The 19,985-nt window shown below is 41.1% G+C and overlaps 1 protein-coding gene across 1 annotated transcript; it reads right to left on the reverse strand.

Annotated features, from left to right (window-relative positions):
- Window positions 1–1,311: 1,311 nt before the first annotated feature.
- Window positions 1,312–12,956, reverse strand: LOC118851182 (1,5-anhydro-D-fructose reductase-like). The gene is made up of 6 exons (XM_036760698.1): window positions 12,918–12,956; window positions 11,448–11,564; window positions 9,302–9,442; window positions 5,570–5,667; window positions 4,913–4,976; window positions 1,312–1,416 (listed from the first exon to the last, which is right to left on the reverse strand). The coding sequence occupies exons 1-6, from the start codon at window positions 12,954–12,956 to the stop codon at window positions 1,312–1,314; spliced, it is 564 nt and encodes a 187-aa protein (XP_036616593.1).
- Between the last annotated feature and the right edge of the window lie 7,029 nt (window positions 12,957–19,985).

The raw sequence follows: 19,985 nt of genomic DNA on the forward strand, positions 1-19,985 counted from the left end.
TGAAACTACTTCTGTGATGATAAAATCTTATGTGGGGTATGTTTCCAATAGTTAAATATAAACATTAATAATTTCACCACTAGAAAGCTCTTTAAAAAGTTTTTACAGTACAAAAAGCTTACAAAAAGGCTAAGAGGCAGCATGGCATATGGCAGGTAAAGTACCAGTTTGGAGTGAAGAAGACATGCAAGTGCTGCCTCAGACACTACTAGACAAGTGACTCAGGCCAAATTACTCAACCTCTTTGGGCAATTCTTCAATATTCATTTCTTTATTAAGTCAAATAAGCAGATCCCAGGCTCCCCAACCAGGGGTACAGGAGATCACAGATAATTTTTATTCCATGAAATTCAATAGTTTTTAGATTAACAAAATTAAGATAATTAAGTTAAGAAGGGAGTGACTAGGAAAAAACTTTGCAACTATTTCTGATAAGGATTTCATATCCAAGACACGTAGATAACCAAAGACAAAAGCCAATGCCTGCTGTGTAAATGGGGAAAGAATATTTCCAAAGAGAAGAATTGCAAACTATGATATGAAAGAACAATCCAAATCATGAATAATAAGCAAAATGAAAACTCTGAGGTTTCACCCGCACAGCTAGCAAACTGGCACAGATGACAAAAAATTGGAAGAATCGATGTTGTGCGGGTGGCGGTAAAAGGGTTATACTAATGCATAGTATTTAGGGCTACAAATTGGTCCAACCCTTCTGTAAAGCAATTTGGAATGATTTAAAAAAAAAAAACCAGATAGTTGCCATCAATTCCCATTGCTATGCATATACCACCGCCTCTCAAAGGAGTCAGTCACAGAAAGAAAGGCTTTATATATGCCAAAATAGGTATAGCGGCACTTTTTGTAATAGCAATAAACTGGAAACACAGTAGATGCTCATTGACTGGGGAGATAACCTATACAGGGTATAAATGGAAAAACAAGAATACCTGAAGGTAAACAAAATTATACTGACCACACTTGGTCCCAAAGAAGAGTCATGACAAGATAGTTTCCTCTTTTCTTTGCAGAAGTAGGGGTTAAAGATATAGAACACTGCAGATATCAGACTTTTTCTATACATTGCCTCTGCTAAACTGTTTTCTCTTTTATAAATTTTTGTTATGAGATAACTCTTTGGTGGAAAGTGGGATGGAAATACTGAAAAATACAGGCTATATAAGAACAAAAAATGTTAATAATTTTTATTTAAATGTTAATAATAGTTCCCTAATGCTGAAGGAGATTACAAAAGTACAACTCCCTTCACACCTTTTGACCTGATGACTGGTGAATTGTTGGCACAGTCACCTACCAGCCAGCAATACTAAACTGGAAGTTCTCTTTTATTTGACTTGGTGTGACAGACTTGGGGATTACGGCCATATTTCTCTGTATCTGAAATCGAATCAAAACCTGTGGAAGAGACCCATATGTGGAAATTGTGTAGAGTCAGCTAATTATAGTTTTGTCCTAACAAAGAGTATAATAGTGCTTACTTTAATACCTCCCAACTCCCCTAATAATCAGAGTAATAGGTAGTTTTTAATTATGTCATCACCCAAGTCTGAAATTGATCAACCATATTCTGCCATCATGTCACACAGGGAAGGTCAGTGAGCCTCAGCACTCTAGTAATTATGACAGTAGAACAAACGGAATTTTAATGATAAATTCTGTTTTCCAATACACTCCTGTTTCTAGTAAACAGTGTAGGGGTTTAGTTATTAAATACTATAGGGATTAGTTTACTGGGGAATATTACAAATTCCTCTGTTCTTATTCCAGTTTTTAGGGAATGGATTAAACAAGGAAGTATTCATGGAACTGGCAACACTATAGATTTTGCAAATTGTAGAACATTTATGTGGATCATCATCATCATCATCATTGTACAGTCAAGTCTTCCTTATTCTGTGGAGGAGTCTTTTGGACAAGTTAATATCTAGCAGCAGGAACTTCTAGTGTGTGGAAGGAACCTAGGACAACCGACTATGGGGCAAGGGAATTGTATGTTTCCCTCTTAAGGCTGGTTTCAGGCTCAGGGCCAAAGAGTGTTTCAGGCTCTCTATGAGTTGGCTCCAAACTGCCTCTCTAACTTCACCTCCACTACTTACCATCTTCCACATACTTCATTCTCTAGTCAAATTAGACTAGTTACCATCACACGAAAACATCTCAGGCTTTCCCTCCTTTGTGCTTTTATTCACATCATTTCCTACACCTGGAAGGCAACTATTGTAAATTCAAGTTACTCTTCAAGATTCAGCACAAGTAGCCCCATTTGGATCATTTGGGGCAGGGTAAAGAGGGCAATCTATGGAAGAAAGGAGTATTATGGACTCAGTATCTGTGCACTCTTTTGGCAATATCTAGTGTAGGGCCAAATGGAAACCTTCAGGGTTACCTGCATTCTATTTTGGAGTGTTTAATGTGATAAAATACCAGGTCCCCAGAAGGGTGAAAGACATTTCTTCTCTCATTATACCACTTCCCTTTACAATGATCCTGTGTTACCTTTGAGGAGGGCAAATGGCACCTGGCAACTTGGAGTGGAAAACAGGGAGCAGAACAAAGTCATCATGCCTGTCTCTACAGCTATTCCCGATTTTGTCATGGCTATAGAAGAGTGAATGGTATGGGGCTGTCAAACTTGCCAATGCTTTTTTCTCTATTCCAGTGGCTGAGATTAGTCAGGAACCACTTGTTTTCACCTAGGAAGGAGTCTGATGTACCTTTGTTGTCCTCCTCAAGGGCTACCTGAACTCTCCTTGACATTATTATTCACATTATGCTTGACAGAGACCTGAAAGAAGACTCCCTTCCTGTGGTGGTACACTAATGTACACCACTACATTATTATCATAATGTCAACTTGGTCAGATGAGGCCTTAGATCAGATGGTAGCCTATATATGAGGGACAAGGGTAAGAATCAACCTTAAGAAAATCCAGGGTCCACTCAATCAAGTTCCAGGGGAATAAGGATAAGGAAATGATTAGGAAAACCCAGAAGATTCCAGAAACTATTCAGAATAAGTTATTTCCCTGCCTTCCCCATGATCTAAGAAGGAAGGCCAGAGATCTATTGGATTCTAGGTTTTAAGAAAACACACATTCCCCACCTGGGCATCCTGATGGCTCCCATTTACTGATTCATCTGCAAGTATGTCTCTTTCAATTGGGATCCATGATAATAACCCAGAAATACCTAAAGTAGCCTGTCTATAATGCTGTAACAACAATGTTGCTAGCAGTTGCTGTGGGGGCAAAAGACCAACACCACCAGAACATAGGAAGGCTACTAGCAAAGGTTCTTTCCTCTGCTTTTCTAAGGAAAGCAACTTTAAGGGGTTTCAATTTAATCAAACATACATATATCATTCACTTCGTTCAGGGGAGAAGGCCAGCACCCTGAACTTCAGGATGTATATCATTCAATTAGTTCAGGGGGAAAGCCAGAACTCTGAACTTCAGAGCAAATACAAACAGAAATTACAAACAGAGACAATATAAACAGAGCAGACACACACAGTTATCAACAGATAGGCCTCTAGCTGTCTGACCAAGGAATTACATAGTCACCAGAGAGCGAGGCACCAACATCTGGGTTTTCAAAGCCAGGGGGCTCCATCAGCTACTCAGAGTCTCATCTGGTCAAATCACACAACACTCTTCCAGTGAGTGAGAGCCCCAAACAAGTGCTAACCTACGAGTTTAAATACCCTGTTCAGGGTCAAAGGGCATCACAATCATGCAACTCAAAACCATGTGACAATTCTTCAGGCATCACATCCGTGAGACTCAAACCTATGTGAACTAGGCTTTCCCTTGACAAGCAAGTCATCAAAGACTGCTGATTTAATCAAAGAAACAAAGACCAGATTCATCAAAGGCAATTGATTGCTACAGTGCTCCAAAAGAGAAAACAGTAAAAAAGTCCCACCTTAATTACCAATACAAACAGACGCTCTCCTTGGGCTCTTAGCACCTTGAATGGTCCATGACTGTAAAAACTTGCTGTCATTCACTACATGGACCAGCCTGAGGCTTGAGATACAGTCTTCCAGAAGGGGGATTTCTGGCTTTTATTCTCCTTCACATTTCTGTTCTCTTTTGTTTTTTCCCTTTTTCCCTTAGTAATGACTATGCTAGGAGGACTGTCTAGCAAAAAATAAGCATTTAAATGATAGAACATCTGCTAGAAGATCCTTAAGACCTACCAACTAATGGGTAGAATGTAATGGGGCCAGCATTTCTCTAATGCAATTTCTTTCCATTTACAAGATGGGAAGGTCTTCCCTAAAAGAAAACAGCTACCCACATGGCTTAACTAGTTTTACCTTCTTTAATGTAGTTTCCTTATTCCCCACCCCTCTTCCCTCAGTCAACATTGGGCAGGCCCAGGACAAACCTGCCCCAGGATCTGATTGCCCCCAGCTTCCTGATCAAATACAGGCATAGAAAATCCCAGTCACATAAAGTCCAAGCCTTTCAGACATGGTGGGTGTCCAAGACCACACAAGTCACTCTATGACCTGCCAATCATACACATTTCCAATAAGGAAAACAACTAAGTATCACTGTATACTTGTTGCATATTCTCACTGTTTTAGGACAAAGACCTTCCTTTCCTAAATGTTCAATAACTCCTGAGTGATTTATTTCATCCCAATGGAACCTGAACTAATTAACTGCTGATATTAGAGCTATACCTCCAACACATGTATATGTCTTATTTCTTCTAACATACTTTAATATCCCTGCTAGCAGGGAGGGACTGGGTCTTATTTATATTTGACTCTCCCACAGAGTCCAGTAGAGTGTCATTTACATGGAAGACACTCAACAAACGTTTGTTAAGTTTGTTGAATATCATCCTGCAAGTTTAGGAGAACTTTCCATCGCTGTACCTGAGCTTCAGATTTGTTGTATTTTTCAGCAATCTTCTTAAGAATGGGTTCATTGACGACATCACTAGAGAGAGGGGACACAAGAAAGTTAAACGGAAGACTGAATACCCAGCCCTTCTCTTTCCCCATCACCATTCCTCTGGACTCCTGCAACAGGAGACCTTTCCATACGTCTCCCTTCTTCCACATGCTCCCCTCTCCAATCTATCCAAATGGCTGCCAAGTCAGTTTTATTAAAACAAGGGCCCACCATTGTCACTCTCCCACACAAAAAGCTTCAGTGGTCTCTGGCACCTACCTTTCTAAGCTGCCTGTTCATTACCGTACTCCACACACTGTACATTCTCAACACACTGGCCTACTTGTCCAATATACACGATATCCCATCTCCTACCTTTTTGCTTTCATACAGATTATCCTCCAAATCTGGTTGGTACTGTTCACCTCCACTCTGCGTAATCCCTATTTCCATTCAAAACTCAGTTCGTGTGTCACCTGCTACACAAGGCCACTCCTGATCACCCCAATTTCTAGTGCTCCAGCCCTGGGGAAATTACTTCATATATAATTTGCATTTTCTCATGTGTTTACATGTTATTACCCTTGACAGATTGAAACCTCCCTGACGGCAGAAATGAACTGAGAAAGCAGACTTGCGTTGTGCCCCCAAGAGGGCGATAGGCTGTCACAGAGATATGTTTTGAATGGCAATAGTTGATCAGCTTCTCCTGAGTGAGGAATGGGTAGCTCTCTATCTAGAATCAGATTCACAAGTTATATCAAAAGAGAAGTCACAAGGAAAATATTCTTGGGTGCGTCTGATTATTTTAAAGTATTATATCTTACTTTTATTCATGCCTTTTGTTTTTCACATTATTTAATCTTGGCAAAGGGTTTCCAATAAAAACTGGGGGGAAAAAGTGGTTCAAAATAACTAACCAAAACATTAACAGCATCAGGTAGAAAATACAGTTATTTCACACCCTTAATCACATATTTAATTCTGCATCAGATTTGCTCATCCTTTCCCCCTATTAATGTTCATCTGCCTTGTTCTCTACTTCTTTGCTAATACAAAAAGTGCTACTGTGAATACTTTCACATATATTGGACCCATTCTACCATTGATCTCCTTGATATAGGAGCCTAGTGGTGGGATCTCTGAGTCAAAGTATGTGGATATTTTCACCACTTCTTTTTTATTTTTAGCATAATTCCAAATTGCTTTGCAGAAAGGTTGGACTAATTTACAACTCTACTAACAGTATATTCGTTTGCCTTTCTTTCTAAAGCTTTCTCTAGCCATTGCCTATTTTTATCTTTTGATGATGGCTAAGTTAGGTAGGATCCTGGACCTACCCAAAGATGTAACCAGTCAGGCCCTGCTCCCCGGAGCCTAAAAACGTGGGACCAGCACAAACCATCTCCTACCTCCTAATTAGGTTTTCAGACTTGCCCAAAGGCCCTGCTCTGCTTTTAGTGTCATTAGACTAGGCAGGACAAACCATTTCCTGCCTCCTCAGATAAACTTCCAAGTAGAACGTATGACCTGCCATCTTCTTACTAGCTTTCTTACAAATTGAGGGCCACAGCAACACCAAGAGTACTACAAACTATACTTCCTGGCTGAAAACGCAATATTTCCTTCTTATGACTACCTCAAAGTGGGCTTCCAGACACCTGCGTGGACAGAGCAACAGCAGGTCTGACAGTTGAGAACTGTGCCACAACCTTAGAGGATCAACACTGAGTCTTCTTACCACCTGCCTTCATCAGCATACCTCACTATTTCTCTGCCTGGTTGTTGTTCAGTTGGTTTCAATCATGTCTGACTCTTTATGACCCCATTTGGGGTTCTCTTGGCAAGGTTTACTCTGCCTGGACTCATTCCCAAATGGCTGATACTGAACCCCTGCCTACCAAAAAACAAATCCTTCCCAACTCTAGCTATCCTCTCCCTCTTTCCTATTCATCATAATCCTGCCCCCTACAAAGTCCCACTCCAGATCCACTATCCCCTTCCATTGTAGAATCCAAAATGCCTGTTACAGAATTAACAAACTTCTCATCTCATATCACTTCCTTTCTACTTCTGTTTTATGGCAATCACTGAGATCTGGCTCCTTCCTGATAAAAATGCATCTCTGGCCACTCTTTCCAGTACTTGGTTGTGCTTTACTTCAAACTCCATCGTGGTCATGGTAGAAGGAGTCAGAATAGTCCTTGTTCCCCATAGCCACTTCCACTCTCCCTCTATAACCCTCCCTCAGCAACCACTACTTTGACGTTTGGGCAACTCAAATTTATGAACAATTCTGACTGGTATCTGCCAGCAACCAGGACAATCTTCCTCCTTTCTCAATCAGTTCTTTGCCTCACTCACAGTCTTCCTTGCTACCTCAATTCCCGGCTTCATTCCAGGGAACTTCAAGAAAATATTGATGTTCCTTTAAATACTCTAACTTTCCAGGTCCTCAATCTACTCAACTGCCATGACCTACTCCTCCACTGTACCTCAACTACACACACACAGGTATGGTCATACCGAGTCTCCCACTTCCATGTTAAAGAACTCTGAATTTCCTTCATCACGTCATAATCTTTTCTCTATCTTCCCTACGCCTTATTTCTAAAACTTATGATTCTCTAAAATTATGATTCTCACCATAATCTTTAATCCTTCTATCCCTCAGTACCATTGCAAGCCACCATTCTTGCTCTAGCTACACTCTCTCTCCTTCCCAATCTTGACTACTTGTTGAAGCAGTTACTCTTGAATCTCTTGTCCCCTTGTCCTATTTCCTATCATGTCTTATGGAATTCCCACTTTGTATACTCTCATCTTCTACCTTCTTCATTTTTTCTCACATGCTACTGAAAGACACTGAAGGAAATCAATTGTATAGATTGAGTACGCTAAAATTTGTGCTTGTTCATCTCTACTGGGATCTCATTGCGGCAAGACCATCCCATTCCTCTTCTTTAATTGATTCCCCATCCCTCTTACCACTCTAGTCTCTAATGATTTGACTAGTCTCTGGACTAGTTTAATCTTGTCTAAGGAAGATCATGACCAACGCCTCTGCATATATCCTTTATTCCATCCCCTCCTATCTTCTCCAGATTACTCCCACACTCTTCCCCTCTCCAATCATCAGTCTTTCCCGATCTACTGGTTCCTTCCCTAACGCCTCCCTATTCATTTAAAAAAAATACTTCTTTGGATCTTACCATGCCTGTTTACTACTGCCCTATAGCTTATCTTTTCTCAACAAAACTGCCTGAAAAAGCCAGTGACAATCAATGCTTCCATGCTGTTTCACTCCTACTCTGCAGTCTTTAGTCTGGCTTCTGACCATATCATTCAACTGAAACTGCTCTCTCCCAAGTTATCAATGATCTCTTACTTATCAAATCCAGTGGTGTCTTCTCAGTCCTCATCCTTCTTGACACCTCTGCAATCTTTGCCACTGTGGATCATGTTTTTCTCCTGGATTCCTTTTTCTACTCAAAGTCTTCGAGATCCTGCTCTCACCTAGTTCTTGCCTTCTCAGTCTCTTCTGCTGGATTTTCATCTAATTGTGCATTCACTAATTGTGCCTCCACCCACTCACCCCAGGTCCTGTTCTTTTTATATTTCCTTAATTTTTTCTCATGGTAACTTTACCAATTATTATTTCTATGTAGATACTATGTAGATCTATTTTTTCAACCCTAGTCTCTCTCCTGAACTACAATCCTACATCTACTCCTATATATTGAACTTCTCAATGGAATATCCCAGAGGTATCTCAAAACAAAAGGTATCTAAAACAAAACTCCCTCCTAAAGTCATCCCTCTTCTGAACTTTTCCATTCATCTAGTCACCCAAGTTAACAACTTCAGTATCACCCTCGACTCTCATTTTCCCTCATCCTCCACATATGTCACATAAATTTAGGGCAGAATTTGGGAGGATGGCATGTAGCAACACTAGGATTAATAACCACTAGGTTTATTAATACTCATGGCCAAGCCTAGCATAATAGCGTATGAAGAGATGAACAGCAATTTCAGCAGGGACAGAATTGTATGCAGCCTCCTTCAAGCACTATACCATGGGGCAGCATGCAAAGTGGTGGTCTCATAGAAAATGAACTGCAGCTCACAACCAAGCAACCAGAGTATTTCTATTGCATGGGAATATGATGTCACAGGATGTATATACCAAAAGGAAGTGCCAGCTGACTTCAGGTAAGCTAACCTTGCAAACAGGCTCTTGTCTATGTGCCTGTTAGCATAACCCACAATATCATGGGCAATCAGAGGAGGTTAATTCTGGTGGAGGATTAAAACTAAAAAGACATTTTCATCTTTTGGCAAATTTTCTAACTCTTTTACAAACTCACCTGGTTATTTGTTGGCTTGTATCGTAAATCAGGCTTGTTCAAAAGTCTCTCAATTTGTTTATGGTTGAAATTTGACCTCCAATGAATGGAAAACACTTTATCTCCTGAGGCAAGCGTTCCTCTTTTGCATTTTTCCAATTGCTAGGAAGTTTTTCCTTATATCAGTCCAAAATGTTTCTTTCTGCAGCTACCACACATTTTTTCTAGTTGTTCTATGAGCCAATACAACAGGCCGATGAGGTCAACAAGTGAGAAGAGTACAGAGAGAAAAAATGAGGGCCCAATACAGAGCCTTGGTGTAACTCACAGTTAGAGGATACAATATAGATGATGATGCAGCAAAGGAGACTGAGAACAAGTGGTCAGAAAGATAGAAAGCAAACAAGGAGAATCCTGTGTCATGAAAAACTCAACAAAGAGATAGCTTGGTTGTGAAGGGGAGTAGAGTATCAGGAAAAGTTAGAGGTGAAGGTAGGGTCTAATCAAGGTTTTTTAAAGATGGTGAGACCTGGACATGTTTGCAGGGAGCAAGGAGCAAGGAGCAACCAGTAAGTAGGGAGAGATTAAAGATAAGAGAGACAGGGAATGATGGAGAAGGAAATATGCTGAGAAGACAAGAGGGAGGGCAAGTTTGGAATCAAAGGCACCTGTAGAGCAGATGGCTTTGTTGAGGAGAAAGGTCATCTCAACTTATGAGACTGGAGTAAAGGAAGAAAGAGCAGGAGATGACGTCAAAGGGTATGAGGCAAGGTCCTCAACTGAGATCATGGGGGAAGGGGGAAAGGTAACTAGTTAGAGGAGAGAAGAAAAGGTCTGGAATAACCTCAGTGGGAAGTAGGAATAAGAATAATTTATGGAGGAGTGAAAAGATTGTCACATATTGAAGGTTTGCAGTCATATCTGACTCTTCTTGAGCCTGTTTGGAGTTTTCTTGGCAAAGATATTGGAGTGGTTTTGACATTTCCTTCTTAGCTCACTTCATAGATGAGGAACTGAGGTAAAGACGTTAAACTCAGATAATATAAATTTGTAATGACCCAATCAGCTCAGTTGTGTTGTGTTACTTCCTTCAGACCTTCCTTCAGCAGCAAGTAGGAGCAGAGGAGGAGGAGGATGGAAGTAAAACAAAACTGGGTTTGGTGAGGCATAAGTGGCAGCATAATTTTCTATATGAATGTTGGAGGTCACAGGTTTTATTGCTGACTCACTTCTTGGCTTTTGCTGCCTGTGAATTTCTGGGAGTCTCTATTGCTCTTCTTCCTGAATTGTAGCTAATTTCTGTGCTTGGCACAGAATATGGCATAGTTATGTAAATGGTTTTATTCTTCCTTTTCTATTACAAGTCCTTTTGATTAAATTTGTAAGACTTCAAGCTGTTCAGCATTCAGGGACTGATAAGGACTTTCTGATTCGCATTAGGCTATTATTTCTGATAGCAGCTAGCTGAGATTCTGCCCCAACAACCTCAGGACATGCTTCAAAGCTCTAGACGAGATACCAGAAAAGAAACAAAGCAGGGAAAGTAAATAAGAAGTCAGAGAAATTGGCTGTAGCACCAGTAGCTATTCCCAGGAGGGACGGCATGTCTACTGCCTATTAGTGGTTTCTAACCATATAAGCTCTGAGAAGAATCTAAGCTTTAGAAAGGCTTTTGATAGGAATGAGTATCTTAGAGGATGAGAATTACAGAATGTTAGTGGGGGAAGAGATCTTGAGATCATCTGGTCTAAACCTGGCCCTTTGTCACATGAGGAAACTAAGAAACAGAGAGATTAAAAGATTTGTCTGAGGGCACACAGCTAATTGGTGACCAAATAGAGAATAAACCTCAGGTATTCCCACTCAACTTAGTTCAATTCAACATATATGTATGTAGTATCTACTATGTGCAAGACTGTATTCTAGGTGCTGGGGATATAAAGACAAAATAAGTCATGAAATCAAAGATCTTACTTTTATAAGGGAATTGAAACAAATAAGGAAACAGAAGGTAATTTAAGGAGGAGGAGAACACTAACAAAAGACAAGATTTCACTGCCTCCTCTGAATATACTCCAAGCTTGCAAACCTGAGTACCACCCACCCCTGTGCTTAGGGGTAGGAAAGGGACTAAGTCTGAATGATGAACTTAGTTAGCACACTGTACCTTAAAACCCATATGCCAACGCATCAGGTAAGGATCCAAACAGTCCACCTGTAGATCCTTCAGGCTATTTTGGCAAGCATGTTTCACAAGGTCCTTCTCATGGAAGGTATTCCAGAGCTATAAAACGGATAATAAAAATATCACCATTATACAACCCTGCTAAGAATTATCAGAATATGGGCTCTCCTAGTCAAAGGTGATATAGGTTCTCTGAGACAACAAGGTCCATAATCCAAAGAGATTAATGCAAGTTAATAAGCAAACAGGGGAGAAAGATAAAATTAATCCTCAAAATCCAACATAGTAATGTCAAAGGCAAAGGGACAAAAGAGGTAAGTATGACCTATAGTAACCTATACATATAAGAGAGTTTTTAAAATGGGCACATACAACAAGGCTGATTGAGGTACATCTCTAATTTAACTTGCTCAGCATAGTGATTCAGTCAGTCAAACAAACATTTATTAAGTATCTACTGTGTACCACCCACTATTAGGGGCTAAATTCAAAGAAAAGAATGAAACAGTTTATATCCACAAGGAACTTGGATTCTATTGGAGGAAGTCAATATATAGATATATGCAATATGTATACATATATATATATGCGTATTTATATATACACATGCATCCATGTATAGATATATATGAGGATATATAACGTATGCTTGTGTGTGTGTGTGTGTGTGTGTGTGTGTGTGTCTGTGTGTATGAAATAAGTGCCAGTCAGTTTAGGGCAGGAGGCCCTAGCGGCTGAGGGAATCAGGAAAGACTTCAAGTACAAGATAGCTCTTGAGCTGAGTCTTAAAGGAAACTAGGGTTTCCAAGAGTCTAAGATGAGGAAGGAGTACACACCACACATGAGGAATAGCCAGTTAAAAAGCAAGAAGATGCAAAATGGAGTGGCATGGATGGGGACAGTGCTGTAGTTGATGTTGTCCAACTCTTCATGACCCCATTTGGGGTTTTCTTGCCATATAAACCACAGGGGTGGTTTGCCATTTCCTTCTCTAGCTCATTTTACAGGTGAGGAAACTGAGGCAAACAGGGTTAAGTGACTTGCCCAGGGGACACATAGCTACTAAGTGTCTGAGGCCAGATTTGAACTCAGGGAAAGTAGGAAGGTCAATCTGGCTAATCACAGAGTACATAAAAGGGAGTTAATGTGTAAAAGATTGGAAGGTGGGTTGAGAATAGGTTGTAAAGAGCTTTCAATACCAAACAGAGGAGATAAAGTCACACCTTCTGCAAGAATCCTTTCCCACATCTACTCTACCTTTACAACATCTCTTGCCTCTATTCTCACCTCTCCACTCACATGGTGGACAATACTCTGGTTCAGGCCCTCATCACCTCTCAACTAGACTATGATAATCATCCCTTAATAATTTTCTCCTCTTCCAGACACATTACTCTCTAATTCATACTCCACAAAACTGCCAAAATAATCTTCCCAAAGCACAACACTGACCATGTTATTTTCTTTTTCAAGTATCTTCAGGTTCTCCATATTGCCTACAGAATAAAACATAAATTTCCTCAGTGTGGAATTTAAATCTTCTCATAATCTGATACCAGCTTTCTTTTCCATACTTCTTTCATTTTACTATCCTTCATCCTTTTTATTTACAAGCAAATCAACATATTTGGTTTTCCATATGTATGTGTGTATATATATATATATATGTGTGTGTGTGTGTGTGTGTGTACCATATACATAGGTCCTCCATATATATAATATATATACATATATACACACACACATACACACACACACATATATGTGTTCCATATATGTTTGTGTGTGTATAGGTGTTATATATATACATATACACATATATACATATACACATATATACATATATATATATGTGTGTGTGTGTGTGTGTGTGTGTGTGTGTAATGGCATTCAATCTCTTGCCTCCATGCTTTGGCATCTTGGGATGTATTATTCCTTCCTTACTTGTTTCCCTTGGAATCCCTAGCTTTCTTTCAGGCTTAGCTTATGTACCATTTCATTTGAGAAGCCTTTCCTGATTCCCTTAGCTACTGGAGCTCCTTCCTTCCTCAAATTATGTTGTATTTATTTATGTGTATAATTGTTTCATCCCTCTAATGGGATATAGGGATTACTTTTTTGTTTGGTCTTTGTATTCTCCAGATCTAGCCCTATGTCTTATGTGCGACTGGTGTTTAATAAATGTTTGTTTTATTTTTTTTAAAAAAAGAATCCATTCCCAGTCCTCCTTCATCTTAGGACTATGAAAGGATTATGATTTTTTTTTTATTATTTGATATGGTATGTGTAATGAATATACTAATAATTTACATTTCTCAGAATTGTCTCTTCTGGTTTGTGAGTCAGAATCTTATAATGCAGCTTGAAATGATTACTCAAACCCTTGATAATGCTCTCACAGTCACTGCATTCTTATGCCTATTTACCTGAAGTGAAGCAAATCAAAGACCATAGAACCTGTAACTGTCACAGAATTCTGGACCTGTGACCCACCAAGTAATGATCCCCAAGGACCTGAAACAATAGTGTTCCCACAGGACTACAGAACATCTATATTGTGGACTCTTGTGCTTGTTATGGGACACCCCTCAGGCCCTGGAAACAATTGTTTGTAATCCACCTTCCCCTCTCCCTTCCCACTTGTGACTGATGTGTATAATCTTTGCCTTCACTACAGAAAGGTGGAATTCTGATCAGCAGAGACCCTGATTTGCAAATCTGTTCCTCATAGTGAAATTACTTAATTAAACAGCTCCTTGATTACTGGCACTTTGTCTCTGGCCTGCTCTGTTTCATCAGCAGTTTTTAAGGAGTGGAAGTGGGGGAAGCCTTGAACGGTACTAGGGAGAAGGGACTAGGTGCCACTGTACCTTTTTCCGCATTCCCAACTCATCTGTCTGGCAGGTTTAATGCCATGACTCTTGCTCCATTATGGTCTCGGCCTTTGAGCAAGCCCACGTTTCATTGTGAGGAATGTTCCAGAGCTCCTTTTCTTGACTGGGATCATTCTGGTAAGGCCTGTGTTTTTTTTTTTTTTATTTTCTGGCACACAAACTGGATTTTGTGTTTGTCTTTTAGCCAGGTTAAAGGGATGAAGATAGGAAATGGACTCAAAGTCCTAAATGGAATCCTTAATCAATCTGATGGGATTGTGGAGCACTGGCCATTGGATGAAGGCAACTGATAAGGCAAAGGGAACTTTTAATGATAGGCTGAGGGGCGCAGCCATACTCCTTGAGACTTGGATTAAAATCAAATATACAATCTAGTCCCATTCTAAGAGACTTGAAAAGACAATGAACTTTAGGTTAGCTCTGCCCTTGCTGTTAGGTGGTAGGGGGAGGTGGTAATTTCTCTTCCTCATCTCCATTCCTCTTCCCTACCTCTACCTTGCAGCAGCAACATACATATGGCTGTAGGAAGTATATGCCTGAGGGGGGAATTCAAGAACATTGTTTCCTGAACCCCAGTCTTCTGCATAGAGAAGTTCAAGGAGACAGCTTGGCACTTACAGCAAGAATCCTGCTGGCTCAGGAAATACCAGGCCACAGAGCCAATTCACTGAGGGAGCTTCCTACTAGTCCTCTGGTAAAGGTTCTAGTTCTGTAGGAAAGCACCTGGTGATGCCTTAGCCAAGGATGTCAGCTGAGCCAGAAGCTGGAGGCTGTAGAGATTATAGCCTAACTAGTGAAGGGATATCCTCTACAGAAATCAGGCTTAATGAGTCCAGCTGAGCAGCAAGCCCAGACTATCCATCTCACCCAGTGAAGAATAGTGTGGGGATATCATAAAAGGCCATCAGGGGTCTTTCAACCTTGGACTTGTAAGTTACCCATCTATGCTTGTTCTTTAAGTGTGATCCCTTCATATTGAACTGTTGGTGGAAATTTGGGTGTATTCGGGGGAATGAATGAATGAAAAAGCATTTATCGTATGCCAAACACTGTGCTAAATGCTGGAGATACAAGCTAAAAAATAGGACAGTCCCTGTCCTCAAGGGGCTCATCTCTAATTGTGGAGACAACACATGTAACAGGGTTCAGCTGCAGGGGGATGGCAAATTTGCATGTAAACAGAAGGCCAAGAAGACTTCAGGACACAGTGGTAGGGCAGATGGTAATGCTTGGAGGTCCTCAGTCTCAATGAAAAGTTTACAGTGTGTGACTCCTTGCTCATCCAGCTGTTGGGTACAGCCATGCCTACTTCTCACCCAGCTGCCCCAATGGGTATGGAGAGCCTGAGGGGTGCTTGGGGAGGGGCAAAGGGAAGGGAAGAGGAATGTCTTATTACAAGTCTTCTTACCATGCTGTTCTATTATGTGCCTTTTTCTTGAGCTAACTGTCATCTGATTGACTTCTGAAAGGTAAATACATCAGTAAGAGTTCACGAGCTATAGTTTTGGGAATGGGGCCTTCAATGAAGGTAAATAGCACGTAAGAATTTGCTCCACAGTATTTCACTCTTAGGACATTAGAGAAGTAATATGGTTGATAACCATCACTGGTAAGTGATATTTCCAATTTTCATGAATTTTTCTACACAGCTTTCCTCAATTACATTAGTCTTGCTATAATTTCTTTTAGTATTTAAGTCTTTGGTTATGTTACTTTGCATGGTGTTGGGCCAGTGGAACACACTATAGAAAAGAAGTCTCTGAGCAACAAGCATGATCAATCAGTCAATATACCCTTCTGGACTCTAAAAAACCCTTCTGCCAATTCTACCAGATGTGAATCCAGGGGTTATTTTCCCAGCAGAGAAGACATACCTTGGAAATGATGAAAAGGTCCTCTTGTTTCACACTGCTCTCCTTAATCTTTTGCTGGATACCTTCTCCTACCTCCTTTTCATTGTGATAAAAAAAAAGGCACAGGGGGTGGAGCCAAGATGGCGGCTGGAAAGCAAGGACTAGCATGAGTTCCCCACCGAGTCCCTCCAAAAACCTATAAAAAATGGAACTGAACCAATTCTAGAACTGCAGAAGCCAGAAAATAGCAGAGGGAAGCAGGGCTCCAGTCAAGGACAGCCTGGATGGTCCCTGAGTGAGGTCTATCCTGAACAGAGCTGGGAGTGGAGGGGAGTGGAGCGGAGCGGAGCCCAGCGTGGATGGCCGCAGACCGACCAGACCAGGAGCTAGGTGGGGCATGCCCTGGTGCCCTGAATCATTGAGCTGCAGCAGTTACCAGACTTCTCAATTCACAAACACCAAAGACAATAGAGGAGGTTAGTGGGAAAAGCTGCAGGAGTGGAAGGAGTTCGAGGTTTGGCTACCACCCTGGGGGCAGTGGAGGTGGGGCAGCTACAGAATTACAGCTGCAGTTGCTTCTGGCCCCAGGCCCACCTGGTGGGAGGACTTAAGTTGCAGATCAAAGCAAGAGTGAAGAGCCTGCTGAAGATCTAAGTCCAGTCCGGGTTGGGGGTTCTTGGGAAACGAGGAGTACTGGTGTGGCAGAGCTGGCGCTTTGCCCCAAGCTTGGAACATAGTTGTCTTAACTCTACAAGCGGTCATACTGAATTAGGAGGGCAGAGTTTATAATTTCAAAGAGGATCATATATATGTCTGAAAGGTTCGGAACTGCCGGATATAAGAAATTCTCAAGATAAGAGGCAGAAGAATCAAAGCATATATTTAGGCACCACAGTAACCAACCCATGAACCAGCATCCCTATTTTGATATATTGATCAAAAGCTTCCAAGCCCACTAAGTCTGCCTCACAAGAGTAACCAGGAGGCCACAGAGAAGCATGATGGTGTAAAGTAAAATCATATACATGCTTCCCCTCTACAGTAAAATATTACCCACTGGCCTCAAGTCCTTGTTCAGCTTCCTCCCGTAGGTCAGCTCTGCTACCGGCAGCTCCTGCTTCAGCTTCAGCTGTGGCTGTACCTGTAGCAGCCTCTGGCTCCAACGGAAGCTGTTTTTAACCATCTGGCTTCTGCGGGGGTGTAAGGTACACCGGGGAAAGCACGGGTGAAGGGGCTGACAAGCTTACTCCAATCCAACATACAAACAGCATTTAGTTAGTTCAGGGGAAAAAGCCAAAATATTCAAGGGCACTTGTTGACTAAGTGCTAAGGAGCCCATTTTTGGTTACCAACACACTCCACCCCTTGTTCTAGGATACATAATTACCCATGTATCTTAGAACATACATTGTGATCCAATTACAAAGGAAACGAAAACATATCATTCATAAAAAAGCAAAACATATCATTCAGTGACATTCCCAAATATTGGTTTATGATTCAAATGTGATCCACCCCTAGGTCCCAGCAAGATAATCTCTTCAATCGATCATCCCCAAAATAATTATTAATAATTCAAATGTCCACCCCTAGATCCTTGTATCCATTACATAGGATCAATAATATCATAACAATAAAACAACATAGCAAGGAAAACACAAAATAAGTACACAGAACACTGTCATCATTCCTTCCCCCCGCCCCGAACAATTGGGGCTCAAAATCTTGGGGTAAGGGGTGAAAGTCTCATTTTCCATAGCTTCTTCTTTATGAAATTGGATGTAGAGGTGTCCCTGCCCCAAAAACTCCAATTCCAGAGGTCAGTTCTTTAACGAGCTGGCAGGAATTCCTAGAATGCTATGTGCTTAGGCAGTCACCGGAAAGTACAGGGTGCTTAAGCCTAAAGGAGACAGAACTAGCAACAAGGTTAGCCAAAATAAAGAACAAAAAGAGTAGGCAAGTATGGGTTATTGTCCTTCAAATAAAATCATCTCCAGTTTGGTTGAGATTTCAGTTATGCAAAGATCCAATATCAGAGCCAAACTCAGGTAGGAAATGTTTCTTTTCAAAAGGAACGTAATGAGGAAGCCAAGAGGATCCCACACTAGATAGAGACTAAGATTGTCCTCTCAGCCTTTCCCCAGATGTACAAGGAAACATAATGGGAAAACTAAACTAAGAGGATCCCATACTAGGTAGAGACTAGGATTGTCCTCCCAGCCTTTCCCCAGATGTACAAGTTTTCATCCGTTAATCACACAAGGTCACCATCCCTCTGAGTGGCTTGTGGGTTTGCAGGAGCAGTTCTTATTTCCCTATTTCTTCTCTTATCAAGTCCTTTATCTCGGTACATTCTGTACAATTCATTGGTTGGAATGCCATCTATCATTTCAAAACCTACCCCTGCTCTCAATTGAGCAGTAAACATTTCTTTTCTTGTTACTCTATTTTGGCGCCAAGTTTGCTGGTTATTCACCCTTCTCTCTTGAAGAGATCTATCCCTTCCCCAGTCTCCTAAGTCATGTAACTGTAAAATCTTATTTATCACCGTTGTAAGACGGCTCCCTAATTCCCCAAGTAACAAATTCAAAATTAGTTGTTTATAAGCAGGGGGAGCTGTCCTAATTATTAAATTCCTATGAGGGACTCCCATGGGATCATTGTATTATTTGTCTGCAGTTCCTATCATGATAGCAGTCTTCATTACCTCCTCCTTTAGTCTCATGATACAATCTCTAAGTGAATACCAGGGTCTGTGCTCAGTGGGCCACTTAGATTCAGTAGCATATCTCTTATTGCATCCCGCAGCAGCTAACGCCAACAGAGTAGTCCTGCCATCACCATCTCCTGCCTGACAATGTTCTCTAAAAGGTTGTTGAACTAGAGGATCATGGCTGATACCTATGAATCTCATACAGTCCCTCTTATCTACTAATATTCCACCGGCACCTTGATCACTGAGTCTTACCATCCAAGATATTAATGGTTCTCCTACTCTTTGGCTGAATCTACTCAAAATATCTGTGACCTCTTGTGGTGAGAAATCTTCCTGAATTTCCCTTGTAACTGAGTCATCACCTCGGGTTTCTGTCTTCCTCCTTTGTATGGGTCGAGCCCTTGTCTGATCATTTAACCATCTCCCATTCTCTATGCAAGGGACATCCTGAACCCTAGTAGTGTTTTGTGCCTGAGCCCCTAATGTTGTCTCATTTTCCCCCCACTCACTTCCCCTGCCACCATGGCAAGGACAAAGCAGGCACTCACGCTCAGCCTGGGCTGGGTTGGAATGCACTCTTGGCTTATTTGGTCCCCTGTTGCTCCTAGCTACATTAATAGAAAAGTTATCATTTGAGTCAGTTTGTTCTCCTGCTATCTGAGATTCCCCTTCTTGCCGTGGGGTAGGAGTGCCCCCATCTCTTTCACTTAATCTCAATCTTTCATATACTAGCCAGTAGGGTGATAACACTATCCAGCTTTGCCTAGATACTGATGCCCGTGACTGAATCCCAACCTCTTATAAACACCTTTCCAAATCCCTAGGATCTCCTCTCTGTAGCCTTGGTTCTCAGTTTTCACAGGGTCAAGATTTTTTAGCCAATTCTTTTCCTAGGGAGGAATAAAATGGATCCTCCCACCCTGGGATATTCATCTCTTCCTCTGAAGTTTTTCTGCTTCTAAATAGAGATCTTATACCTAGCAATCCCATCCTCATCGCCAAATGCATTAGGAGGGCAGAGTTTATAATTTCAAAGAGGATCATATATATGTCTGAA

The sequence above is a fragment of the Trichosurus vulpecula genome, chromosome 5 (genome assembly GCF_011100635.1).
Source record: "Trichosurus vulpecula isolate mTriVul1 chromosome 5, mTriVul1.pri, whole genome shotgun sequence".
NCBI classification, from domain to species: domain Eukaryota; kingdom Metazoa; phylum Chordata; class Mammalia; order Diprotodontia; family Phalangeridae; genus Trichosurus; species Trichosurus vulpecula.